The sequence below is a fragment of the Myxine glutinosa genome, chromosome 8, assembly GCF_964187855.1.
Source record: "Myxine glutinosa chromosome 8, kmMyxGlut1.1, whole genome shotgun sequence".
NCBI lineage: Eukaryota > Metazoa > Chordata > Myxini > Myxiniformes > Myxinidae > Myxine > Myxine glutinosa.
The window spans coordinates 143,364,827-143,379,297 of record NC_136268.1 but is presented as its reverse complement, the minus strand read 5'-3'; the positions used below and the strand labels follow the sequence as shown (position 1 = coordinate 143,379,297).

At 47.4% G+C, this 14,471-nt stretch overlaps 1 protein-coding gene across 4 annotated transcripts in view; it reads left to right on the top strand.

The window, feature by feature from the left end:
* Positions 1-14,471, top strand: part of LOC137432978 (nuclear receptor coactivator 7) — a 74,098-nt gene that overhangs the window by 5,132 nt on the left and 54,495 nt on the right. For all 4 annotated transcript variants that reach the window (XM_078783783.1, XM_068125338.2, XM_068125337.2 and 1 more), the window contains exon 3: positions 7,325-7,432. In XM_078783783.1, the coding sequence (XP_078639909.1) occupies positions 7,325-7,432 (108 nt within the window). The remainder of the gene's footprint in view (positions 1-7,324; positions 7,433-14,471) is intronic.

Sequence of the window (14,471 nt, the reverse complement as noted above, 5' to 3'; positions counted from 1 at the left end):
GGAGGGGAGAGGTTACTCCACCTGGATGGTATTTGTTGGGGTGGGTTGTGGTGAAATCTGGTTACACTTTCTCGAATGAATGGACCAAATGACGAGGATTTCATGTTTTTTTTTTCTATTCTTCGAAGTCTGTGTCTGTCTGTTTGTATGTTTTTTTTTTTCTCATTTGTTTTCAGCCTTAATTTTTGCAAACTAAATATTAAATAATTTTGACACATTTGGAAGCCATAAGCATAGAGAAGGCCTTTATCTTTGGAAGCACAATCTGACTCGTAACTCTTATGCAATCGCCATTGCGATTATGAGTGCTCACCAAGTGACGCAACTATCAGCATTGATGGCCTTGAGTACTTTGACGCGCAATATAATTGTTCCACCCTCTTCATGGAAATGTCGATGCAGGAAAAGACAATTCTCTCCATTTAACACACAAACTTTCATCCGCAGCTCAATGGAATACTGTTCTCCCCCTCTGGGCTGGTGCTCCTGCCTCAGACCTAGCTCGGCTTCACGCTGTTGAAACCAAAGCTTTCAAAATCATTGGAATCTCCTGCGATGAAGCTAACTCCAAGGGCCTTTCACTCACTCACCGCAGGCAGGTTGGTGGTCTTTCTGTCTTCTACCGACTCCTCTCCGGCCTTGCTCCCCCAGCTCTCTCTGGGCTTTGTCCCCAAAATATTCCTACGGGTCGCACAAGATCTGCCAGCAACCCTCTTCTTGTGAAATTGCCAAAATCAACTCTCTGCTCACCTTCACTCATTCATTCCTCTTTACTCCCACTTTTGTAACATACTCTCTCACTCTCTTCAATTCCACTCCTCCCTGCAGGTCTTTAAAACAGCTGTTCACCACCATCTCTTATCTTCCCCCATCCAAAACCTTGATCTTTTCTACCCCCGCTAATTTCACCCAGATTCACTTTTTTGAAATACCAATTTCCTTCCTGGAAGTCCTTGCAGTGTCCTTGTGTTTTATACTTCTCACTCCCCTGCCCCCCCTTCCCACGCCTCCTCCCCCCCCCCCAAGTCCTCACCCTCCCACAGATCTCCCGATGTCCCTGCTCTCAAATGTTGTGTTTGTGTGCTTCCCCTTCTCTCCCCATCTTGTCTACCGCTACCCTCATTATATACTTTGTGTGTTTGTTTGATTTTTTTGTGTGATAAATGTTAGCTATTTTACGAGCCTCGATCATGTATACAAAAAAAACAAAAAACACTACAACGCAATGTTGACTACCGGAAGTCTTTGTCATTTGTGGGGGTTACACTTGAAAATCCCCATGAACAGCAAATTCGCGATGCGCAAACTTAGGTCTAAACTTTACCCGAAATTAACATGTTTGTGCATTGGTTTTGTGTGATTTACCTTCATGACTAAACGTTTTTAAAACCGAAAACCATTGTCCGTGAAGCCGTGTGGCTACATGTCTATTAATTATGTACTGTTTGAACATTAGTTGCATCCTCACTACACTTACGTCTATTAATTATGTACTATTGGAATGTACCTTTTGACCCTTTAAACTGCTGAGACCCCTTAGACTTTTGAAGGTCTAAGGGGTCTCAGCCTTAGACCCCTTAGACCTTAAGACCTTAGACCCCTTAGACTCTCTCCTTAGACCCCTTAGACTCTCTCCTTAGACCCCTTAGACCTTAAAACCACAAATACCCCAAATATCCAGAGGAACCAAAAGATCCCAAAGATCCAAAACACCCAAAAGACCCTTTAGACCACAAAGATCCATAAGACCATTGATACCTCAGACACCTTAACACCATTTAGACCTCCCTTGCATCCTTCAAACAGATTAGACAGCTTGGACCCTTGACCATTTCGAGCTTTAGACCACTTGGACCTTTTTAGACTCCAAATAAATAATATCACCAATGTTCCTTTAAAAATTGTACAAAACAAATGTTGTACACCGCTCCTTTCTTATGCCATCTCCAGGTGCTGCATGACGTTACGGTAGCCAGAGCGGAATCCCACCCCGGGCACCAATGTGTTACGGTGCTCGGAGAGGAATCCCGCTCCTAAACACCGAACATGTTATGGCCCGCGGTTCGGGTTTACTACGAGGGAGTTAGCCTCCGTTCCCTCCAAAACTTACCGGACCTGCAGCTACCTTGCACGAATAACTTCGTACCTGGGCAGGTTGCGAACTAGCAACTACGAATGCCGATTGGTCCGTCGCACGATATCTTACCTGTACCACGCAACGGTTTCAATCGGGGAACGCACCGTACCCTCCGGCGGTACACCAATTTAGATGGCCGAACGAAAACTGTTGGTAACCGCCGTAGTAATGCTAATGCCATTATGAGCGATTGTTAACCTGGGCGTGGGCAATGGCGGATCAATGGAGGAAAAGACATTCACGGACAGAGAAAGGAAACGTTTCAACGATTTGATTTATTTACAAATATTTACAGTGTAATTATTCAATAGGAAAGAAAAACGGACGAGAAGCAGGAAATTAGCTTATTCTACGCCTTATTACGATCACTACGAATAAACACCACATGAGCCCAGCACACTTTCACGGGGGAGGGGAGGGGAACAAACAAACTTTGGAAACCTGTTACCTCTCGCACAAAGGCCACGATGTTCCAGATGCCCCTCCTCGTGACACCCCGTCCCGGTGTCGCCACCGAGCAGCACGATCAGGTACTGGCGATCCCAGCACGGACAGGCAGAGTGAGGTCGATCGTCAGCATGGCAGAGTGAGGTCGATCGTCAGTGCGGCAGAGGTCGGGTCAATCGTCAGCACGGCAGAGTTACCCAGGCCAAGAGAGGAGCACACGTGCTAGGTCAACAATCTAGGTCCAAGAGTGGAGCACACGTGTTCAGTGAACCCAGCAGAGAGAGACAGGCCCAGAGAGAAGCAATGCAGGTGTAGAGGCCTGCGAGAGGGAGACAAGCCAAGAGCAAAAAGTCCACGTGCTGAGTGGGCGGAGAGAGAGCTGCCAGAGACAATCAGTCTTTTAATCTCCCTTTGTTCACTCTCGCCGAGCGTGATGGGGGGGGGGGGGGGTGGGGGAAATCTTGGAGATGGAGATCTCGCGAGATCTTGGAGATGACGTCACGGATTTTCTTTTCAAAGTTAAATCTGGTCACAATTGTATTTTGTCAAAACTGTATTTATCTTTCGGTGTGTGAACCTATAGTGTGTCCCTTGGAAGTTTCTCGGTGTTTATCTTTCATAAATCAATCGTTTTCTGTTTGCCGTGCCGCGTGTGAGGCCTTGCAGCCTTAGGCTTCCCCCGTCGAAGTTTGTTCTTTCCTTCGCTGGGTTTGCTAGGTTTTTTGATTTTTCCCTTCTCCCCCAAACATCACCGAACATCTACTCTTTGTCTGACGTTGTAACCCCCACCCCCCCCCCCAAAAACAAACAAAGAAAAACAAACTTTTATTTCCCTTTCTCCTCGTGTGCTTTTGTCCCATCGTGTGCTTTTGCCTCTGCCCACGTGCGCTGTCTCGCCCCGCCCCCATTATCCCCTTGCCTTCCACCTTTTGCCCTGTTCAAGTATAACACCTTTTTCTTCTTCTTCTTTAAAAGGCTGCTTTCCACTTGCTCACCAAATCCATTCATCCCCCCAAAAAATTCCATCTCCGATAGTGCCTTTTTTCTACATTCCCTAAACTCTCCTGCACTCCATCCTCCATCCAGCGTCCTTAAACGTATTTTTAACTCGAAGGTCACAAGAAACTCATTTTGCAATAAATGTTCGTTTCCCATTAATCGTACACTTTCTAAAATCCAATCTAACCCCTCCCCTCCAAATCTTCCCCATAACCCCTCCCCTCCAAATCTTCCCCATCACCCCTCCCCTCCAAATCTTCCCCATCACCCATCCCTTTCAAATCTCCCCCCTTGCCCCCTTCCTCTTAAACTACACCCTCACTCCTCCCTTCCAAGACTCCCCCTCGCCCCTCCCCTCCTAGACTCCTCCCTCACCCCTCCCCTCCAAATCTCCCCCATATCCCATCCCTTTCAAATCCCTCCCCTTGTCCCTTCCCTCTCAAACTCCCCCCTCACCCCTCCCCTTCAAATCTCCCAACCCTCATTTCTTCTCAATTTCCCCCCTCACTCCTCCTCCTCAAAGCGCCCTCCCCGCTTCTTCCCCCCTCCAACTCTCACCTCCATCTCCCCCAACCTTCTGCCTCGCTCTTCTCCCTCCTCAAATAACACTTCACTGTGCCTCACCCAATCACCATCAAACCTTTTGTCCGCCCCATCCTTCCCTTTCTCCTAGCTATTCTGAAATCTCTGACACACCTTCAACAGCTCTCCCGACCTCTTCCTCCTCTTCCACATCTTGCCCTACCCCTCCCCGCGCCTGTTCTGTATCCGATGCCCCCCCCTTCCTCTTCATTAACGGTATGGACCTCAAACATCCGGGGCCTTCGTTCAAACTTAACTGATCTCTCCATACAGGTTGCTTCTGACAAACCAGACGTGATCTGCTTAACAGAAACTTTCCTCCTTCATGATGCCTCTGATTCCTTAGTATCTCTCCCGGGTTACTCCCTCCTCCGGTTTGACAGACCTGAGCCTCGTCCTGGTGGTGGGGTTGCTATCTTTATCAAAAACTCTCTTCCTCACTCGCCCTGCACTGCACTCTCTCCACCTCACCCCCAGGAATACCTCTGGCTATGGCTTCCCCTTCGCTCCCACCTCTTGTTCATATGTGTGTTGTACCGTCCACCAAACAGTGATGACTCCATCTACATCTCGCTGTCTGATAATATGGACCAACTTCTAGCTACTCATCCCAACTCTCTCTTCCTCATATATGTGGTGATTTCAATTGTCACCATGCCAGTTGGCTGGGTGTGGGTACCTCTCTCACCAGCCATGGCTCCTCAGCAAAGGACTTCTGCGACTCACTGGGAGTGAGTCTGCGACTGCGACTCTGCGACTCACTCACTCACTCACCGCGGGCAGGTTGGTGGTCTTTGTCTTCTGCCGACTCCTCTCCAGCTTTGCTCCCCCAGCTCTCTCTGTGCTCTGTCCCCCCCAATATTCCTTCGGATCGCACAAGATCGGCCTGCAACCCTCTTATGGTTAAACTGCCAAAATCTAGGCTCTCTGCCCACCTTCACTCTTTCAATTCCCCTTTTCTCCTGCTTCTGGAACAAACTCCCCCACTCCCTTCAATCCCACTCCTCCCTCCAGGTCTTTAAAACAGCTGTTCACCACCATCTCTTATCTTCCCCCATCCAAAACCTTGATCTTTTCTACCCCCGCTAATTCACCCCAGACACGCTTTTTTTTTTTTTTTTTTTAATTTCCAACTTCTTTCCTGGAAGTCCTTGCATTGTTCATATGTTTTATACCTCTCCCCACCTCCCCCCAAGCCCTCCCCCTCCCAAGTTTCTCCCGATGTCCCTGCTCTCAAATGTTGTGTTTGTGTCCTTCCCCCTCTCTCCCCATCTTGTCTACCACTCCCCTTGTTTTTTGTGTTTGATGTGACGGTTTCACTTTTTGTGTGTTTAATGTTCGCTCTTTCACGAGCCTCGATCTTCGAAAACCTCGGGGAAAAAAAAAAGTGTCATGTCTCCCTATTGGTGGAGCCCGTTACTCCACCCCACAAGCTCCCTCAGTGATTCAGGCCCTGATTGGTTGGTTTCTGAACCTGGACACCATGGTGTGGCTTGGAGCCTGGTGCATTGCCTAGTAAATGATCCCTTATGAGAGGAGGACCTGTCTTTCCCTTTCCCCAACGCATAGACATACTAACCCAAAATAAGGGGTGGGGGCTAAGATAATGGTCTGCTATGAAATAACTATCATAAGGGACCTGTATGGTGGTTGCCATTACTTTTTAGTGGTTTCCCAAAACCACGACGTCACTGCCGGTCACTGCCGGTCACTGAAGGGGGCCCAGCAATGACGTGCGCTGAAAGAGAGTACTCAGTTTTCACTCCGGTTTCTTTCTTGTTTTCTTGTTGGTTTGTTTGTCTGTACAATATCTCAGCCGTCCTTTGACCGAGGAAGCTGAAATTTGGGCACAATAGTGAGCAAGTGCTTTGGCAAAAACGAGATGTAAAAATTTTTTTGATCAATTACTTGCTTCATTATTTAATTATTATGGATTTATTAAGTACTTATTTATTTTCTTTCTCTTCTGGGATATCTCAGGCACCTTTTTAGCGAGGAAGCTGGTATTTGGACATGACAGTGACCAAGTGATGTGGGTATAAAGGATATTTTGGATTTATTGATTAATCAATGAATCAATTCATTATTTATTGATTAATCAAATAATAGATTAATTATTTAATTTATTTGATTCATTAATTATTTAATTAATTTTCGAAAAGTTACAGATTGGGATGAAACACTGGTGGTTTATGTATGCCATTGGCCAATTGATTAATAAATTAATTATTTCACGATTATTATTTATTTATTTTAATTACGCAATCTATCAATTATTGTACACATCTCCTTCCCAATACCATCTCTATGTGCTGCACGGCGGTATCCGCGCACGGGAGGATATATGTACAGCAATGCCGCGCACGGGAGGATGTTATTTATTTATTTGGCATGGGGGCGGTGTACTTTGAATGTATCTGTCCTTGTATGTATTATGATTTGGTGTAAAATCGTGACAACGCAGCAACTCACATACAGCCATTATCCTCAGTTAAACCAAGCCTGCGCCTCCAGTGATCTGATGTGTGGTGTGGTGAGGCGAGCGTAGTGAGGCGAGCGTAGTGAGCCAAACCACACTAGTTAAGAACATAAAAGAAAATATTATTTTCTGGTATTAAAAAAATTAAATGAAGTTATTTTCTTGGGTTATTAAGAATATGAAACTTACCTTTAATAATAATGATGATAAACTTGATCCAATAATGCAATGCCGATGTTAATGGCGATGATAAAGACGACCTGATGGATATGATGATCATGATGATGCTTGAGGGGGTTACTGTGTTGATTGCCCATGTTAATGAGGTGAATCAATGTGGAAAATAGTTTGCCAACCCGTAATTATTCGAGCACATTGACCACAATCCGCAAACATTGCCTCAATAAATTCATCGCTACAGAGCGAATCCAAGGGGAAACCCACGAACAGCAAGGCCCTCCTGGGCAGTACAATTGTAGTACTTCTTCTTTGTTTTGAATTTTTTTTGCAGACTGAGTGACGAGATGTGACACAATGAAATGTGCCAGACAAAATGATAATACGAGGAGACTCGTTTTCAACATATCACACATGAAAACAACCGACAGGAAACCAAATACAATGGGGGAGATTGTGTTTGTTTGTGTTTGTGTTTTCATTCATCGTTTTTTTTGGCACAGGTGAAACCACAGGACACGTTGTCCAGCATTGCATTTCTCTTTGACACGACCACTAGTAATCTCGCTCACATCAACAAGCTCTTGTCACACACACTCCTGCCTGGCCAGGTATGTAGGATTCTTATCAAATGAATCAAACTTGTTTGAGTTTACTTTTATCAGCACATCATTTTAAAAGTTTATTATATCCTAAACATGCACCTTTTGGCCTCAAATCACTCTGTGTTAATTGAACGGTAATTTTGGCAGAATCGGTCATATCTTTGTGATTGGCTGTGAAACATGTGAAAAAAAAAAAAAAAAATTATATATATATATATGTATGTATATGTATGTATATATATATATATATATATATGTATATATATATATATATATATATATATATATATATATATATATATATGTATATATATATATATATATATGTATATATATATGTATATATATATATATATATATATATATATATATATATATATATATATATATATGTATATATATATATATATATATGTATATATATATGTATATATATATATATATATATGTATATATATATATATATATATATATATATATATGTATATATATATATATATATATATATATATATATATATATATATATATATATATATATATATATATATATATATATATATGTATATATATTGTTACAGACGTGGCTTAGATGTTAGTTTACCGAGCGGTTTTGGTATGACCACGTCTGCACAAGTTACCGATTATACTCGACGTTGACGAAGCCGCGCCACGCTGGCTCAATAAGAAAAAGAAGACACCCGGCTGGATTACAATAACACAATACGACACCAATGTTTCGATTCTCAAGTATATTCGTACGGAAAAGGTTAGATTACAGGGGCTAGAGGTATATTACAGGAAGACAGGCACTTAGACACACTCTTATATTAACCCCGGACAGACGACAGACACACGGGACAACGGCTGACTCACACGGGGGTTTGATGGCTAGGAAAGGCAGGATCGATGGCTCCAGGTCCTCCTGGGCTCGGGGCAGGGTACAGTACGGTCCGGTCCGGTCCAAAGATGCGGAAGGTTGCACAGCGCTCGAGGTGGTAACGTTCTTTCTCCAGCTAGGGGCGCATCTGACTCAGCGCTCGCAGGTGGCTTTCCTTCTCCAAGCTGGGTGCGCATCTCTCGTCACATCCGGCGCGTGGCCGCGTATATCCGGCGGGGAGTGACACGCCCTCGGCTCGTTAGCTCCGCCTCGTGGAATCGGCACGTTGCTTCTCATTGGGTGCGTGCGGGGGGTTTACCAGGCTCCGCCCTTGACGAGGAGCTGACAAGGAGCCCCTTCGTGGTAACCCCGTGGAGCGCATGGTCTGGAGCTAATCGAGCCGGTGTGAGGACGCATCCTCCCCCGCTCCGCCGCCATCTCCTCTGTTGTTGTTGTAATTGTTGGGGAAGAAGATGGAAGGAGGTATGGGAAAGGTCCTAAACTCACTACTGATGCCATATAATCACATTCTGGTGCAACGAAGAGTCATAATTAATGGAGACGAGGCCTTAACTGACATAGAATAAGAATAACTAGGAAGATGTCCGAAAGTTGTCTACGTGTGGTGCGGTGGACCTGGGCACGACATTTAATGGGGGAATAAGGGGAAGGTCGGCTCTACTGATTGTTATTTACATGCAATGGGACTAGGGAATGGGGGATTGGGGAAAGTTGGGGAGTATTGGAGAAAATAGGGGAATATTTACAAGCGGATATGGAGGCCAAATTCCATATTCGCAACATTGCACCCTTCTCTACCCTCGGGGCGTCCCGACCCGATAAATTTTTACCTACTTTAGTGTGGCACGCAATGTAGTTCCCTCTACTATTAACTCTACCCTGAGTGCGACAGTTTTACAGATATTCACAAATGAGTAAATATGTCCCCCTGCGACGTTGCACCCTTCTCCTCACAGAAACACACCCACAGGATAACCGAATCCGGAAAGAATTCTCAAACTAAACATACAGCCGGTAGGGAGCATTATTTACAAGACTACGCTGCTATTTACACTACGATCCAGGACCTGTTTTTGGAGGAACACATGCAGATGTTATGCATAGAGAGAGCGCGCTTGCCAACATCGATACACCAACCCACGAGTGCTCTGTGGCCGACGGCCTTTAATAACGTGCAGAGCACCCTTCCCGAGCATCAACAGCACCACCCCACCACCAATCGGTGCAGTCACCATTGTTCATTGGAATAAAAATAAATTCGACAACCCCTAACCCTGCAGGTGTCTCTTGCTCTTCTTGTGGCCTTCAGTGGTGTTAACTATTAGTGGTTCACCTGTATGGCATAGGTGCCACGTTGATCCATAGGTCCATCCCCGTGTGGTGCTTGGCCGCAAACGAACTGCGGTCCATTGTGGGTGGCCACAAACATTGCGGTCCATATGGTGTATCGATCCCGGCAGCAAACAGCGAAAGTGCAGGCCCACAACTGCGCAGCCAGCACCTCTCTCTCCTCTCTCTCTACCCCAAAGCCAGATCCTCGGAGGTGGGAGACAAAAGAAGAAACAAGTGAGTAAGGTGGTAAGGGCGTAAAAGTGCACGCAATGTAAGGTGATGCACACTGGGGGCACATGGGAACCAGGTGAGACAGGTACGTTCCTATCGTACGCCCCCCCCCCCCACCAGGTAACCTACATGGCCCCTCCCTTACCCCTTACTGTATCCACAAAACACAACACTACCCATAAACATCTACTTTACAAATCAACAAACATCCCTACTGTCTTCCCCGTTCCTCCCATATACCAAATTCGTCTTCTCTCCCTCCTAACCAATCAAATTTGCCATTTTCAACTCTCATCAAAATTTGCCATCTCCAACTCAACATCATAATTTGCCATTACCAATTCATCATCAGTCCCTCCTAGGGAGGGAGAGATGGAATCACCCCAATGTCTCATCCACGTCGTGATGCGTCTCACAAATCCACACAGCGATTCATCTCCTGCAACAGAACAAAGAAAACACAGGTGTGGAGTCATCATCATCACCTCAGGTAAGTGGCTGCGTATGGTGCGACAGGTTCTTCAATCCTAACTATTTCCTAAATGACTTTAACAACTTTACACTACCCGGGGTCTTTCTCCGGCCAAACCATTGGCCCTCTTACACTATGGGTTCTAAAAACCAATTCCCATTGGCCAAACTGTGGTGCTCTTCAATTTGGGGTCTCACTCCCCCGATTCATCTCTCGGTGCCCTCGCACAATTTCAGGGCTGCGACGTGTACCTCTCCCAGTGGGTCTACCCACCTGCACACCTCCACCACTGCAGTTGCCTCCGAGCTTACCTGCTCCTTGCCCTAACCTAACTACCTGGGGAAGGCCCTCTGGCACTCTCCCCACTCGGTGCCCTCTCTGGCACTGGGCTACCCGGGTCCGTCCTCCGGATCCTCGGGCCCCATCCACAACTCTACCGGCTCCCAGAGCCCACCTGCGGCCTCACCTGGCCGACATCCTCACAGTGGTGGAGTGCCCAACCAACTACACACACTAACAGGCTACACGCCCAGCCATTTCCACAACACTAATGCACCCATCCACAATACCATTCTGCAACCGCACCACAAATGCCAATATCCAACCACAATTTACCTATACCCTCTACCTAACACTTACACTACCCGCCCCGGGTACTCGTGAAAGGGGTCCACTCTTCCCCCATCCACACCTTCGCACCATGCACACCACTCCGTACCACTTACTCAAACTCTCTCCACACCACTCATTCTCTGCTCCATATATTCCACACACCTGTACTTGCACACCTGTGCTCTCACACCTGGTGCCACCTGCACCCTTCTCTCCCCAAGCGCATTCGCGCTGATCCACACACTCACTACTCATACACTGCTCCACACACCTGTCCAGTTCTCACACAGCATCATCTCATCTAAGTACTCCCCTCTGAAACTTGCGCTTCCCAGTCGTCCCTTTAAACTATTGCGCTCCCTCGTCATTATAATCCACACTAATCTACCTGCGTCCCCACTACAGGTATCAGTCACTATCTAAACCTTAACGTTACCTAATGTCATCTTCGCTAGATCCCTATCAATATCCTAACCCACCCGGGCTAGTTTTCACTGCCATACACCCCATAAGCTATTGCTCCTTTGCCCCCACCTTTGTGAGGGATGACAGAGTTGCCATCCCACCACATCGGGCATCTCCCACTACCAATTTTGCACATCAAATTTCAACAAATCAAAAATTTGCCAATCACTACCCATCATCTGCCAATCATTACTGCCAATCCTTTGCCAATCATCAAATTTTGTTTTTCTCTAATTTTGGGGCCAAAACACTATCCTCATCACACAGTCTACTCACTAATGCCTCTCGGTGCGCCAATTTACTTCTAAAGCTCGGCTTCGTACAGCCGAGCAATGAATGCGGGTTGTTTGGTGCCAGCGGCTGGATACGTCCCGCATTCGGGGCAGGGACGGGGGCTTACCCGGGCCGAGATCCCACGCACCACCTCGGCGTGGAGCCATCCCATGGCTCGATCTCGACCTGCCGGAATGCCTCAACAAAAAGTGGTCGCCATGACGACCCTTCCTATCCAGCCGCCCGCTCCGCCTAGTGGAGCATGGACGCGGCCGTTCAAAGCGAGGCCCAGCACGCACCGAGGGCCCGATTCGGCTAAAAGTCGCTCTTACCGCTAACCCGTTTAACGTCGATGCTTCACCTGCATGCTTACACCCCGCAGCCCGTTCCTTGCTCACACATCCAGCCGTTCCCATGCTCCTCGTACCTTTCCTTACACACCCAGGTACCCTCATTCCACTCACAGCCTTGGTCACACACCTGACCACCGAACACTTTGGAACACATTCGTTGGTCGCACACCTCACCAACACACCTCTTCGCGCCCCTTCCTCTGTCACCTCTGTGACAATCACAGGTGTGCTCTCATTCGCACACCCAACCACGTGCCTCACGACCAATTCCAGCGTGCATTCCCACTCACGCTCTACCATTCCAGGTGTGCTTCCTTTCTCACCTGTCACAACCAACTCACGCTCTGTGTCACACTTACTACTCTCACCTCCACTCTTGACAGCGCACTCACCCTTACTCTTGACAGCGCACTCTTTCCTCATGCACCCGTCCGTTACACACCTTTCTCGCACACACTCTCCCGTTACACCCTCTGTAACACTCACCACAGGCGTGCATTCTTCCTTGCCTTTGACAGCGCACTCTTTCCCCATGCACCTGTCCGTCACACACCTTTCTCGCGCACACTCTTGTGCACACTCTCCCGTCACACCCTCTGTAACACTCACCACACCGCGCTTCCATGTGCTCCCTCGCACACGCGCTACGACCGACTCACTCTCGCCAGCACCCTCACTCCTTGGCACGCACTTTTTCCTCACACACCCCAGAGTCGGACTTTCTCGCACACCTCCTTTTTCGCACACCAGACCTGTCGCACACTTCACCCACGGCCTCTCACGAACACCCGGGTCCATCTCGACCCCCAAGCTTCTTAAATCCCCTGGCGCATCATACGCACGACCATATTGGTCACCACTTACACCGGGTCCTCTTCCTCTTCGCTTCTCCTCCATCACCTGCGAATCCCTCATCCAGTTAATGAGCACATCATCACGATCCGAACACAGACTTCGGACCAATTCTTTTATCTCCTCTTTTATCTCTTTCTTATCCCCTCTCCGTCGCTTCTTAATTTCGCTCACCCCTTCTTCCACTTCTTCTAATTTCTGCTTCACCTCTTTTATTCCCCGGTACGTCTCCTCAAGCTCGTCCTCCAAGGCTACCTTGACCGTTTCCATGTGCGTCCTCACCTGCCGGTCCTTCGTCTCCATTACCTCTATCACCTCGTCCAACCTCGTTGTCAGTCCCTCACGTACCATCTGACATTCCCTCTTCGTCGCTATCAAGTCATCTTTTAGTTCTTTCTGTGTCTCCTTTAACCCTCCTAATACCGCAGTGTTCTTTTGAACCTGCTCCGTTAGTCCTTTTTGTCCCTCCGTCAGCTGTTCCACCTCCTGCGTCAGGTCCTCTATGCCCCCTTGTAACTTTACAGTCCCCTTTCTCACCTCCTTCTCCATGCGCTCCTTACAGTGCCTCACCTCCTTGCGCACTCCTCCGACCTCCTCACTCACACCTCTTCTGATCTCCTCTCCCATCACTTGCATCTCCTGCCCAGATGCCACCCTCATCTGCTCCATTTCCTCCCTGTGAGCATCCAGTTTGGTTTCTACCCCCATTCTGACCCCCTCTATCCGCTGCTCCATTTGTTTAACTTCCCTTTCCGCTTGGTCCCTCATGTCCCTCAATTTGCCTTCCATACTGTTTTCTAACCCCTCTAACCCCTTTTGCATCCCTTCCATTTGATTCTCTTGAGCGGCCATTCTGTTTTCTACCCCCATTAACCCATTTTTCACCTCTTTTATCCCGTTGTCTAACCCCTCAAAATTATTGTCTAACTTCCCAAATTTCTTGTCTAACCCCTCACCGGTACCCCTCGCTTCGTCCCTCATTACCCCCATTTGGTTTCCCATTACCCCCATTTGGTTTCCCATTACCCCTAATTGCTCACTCTGAGCATCCATCCGGTTCCCCATTACCCCCATCATTCTGCTTTCCATTTCTTCGCTATTCTTGTCCATAAGGGCCTTCATTTGTAGAAAAAAAAGGTTCAAATCTACCAGCGGCGATACTACGGTCGCGGGCGTGGTCGCTGTGGCCATCTGCGAGGCGCCATTTTGCGCGCCCGCTACCTCGTGCGTGACGGCGCTATTTTGCGAATCTGCTACCCTCACTGCTTCGCTCTCCTCTTGTCCCTCAATTTGGTCCTGGATCGACCCTGCCTCACTCTCTACCGGAACCCAGCCATCTTGGTCTGCCATAGCGCGACTTTCAAAATTCGGGTTTTTATTTTCGTAAAACAAAATCAAATTTCGCCGTTATAATTTCGAGCGCGTAAAACGCGCTCCGGATCGAATCCCACTTCCCGACACCAAATGTTACAGACGCGGTTGTGGATGTTGGTTTACCGAGCGGTTTGGTATGACCGTGTCTGCACAGTTTACCCGATTATACTCGAACGTTGGC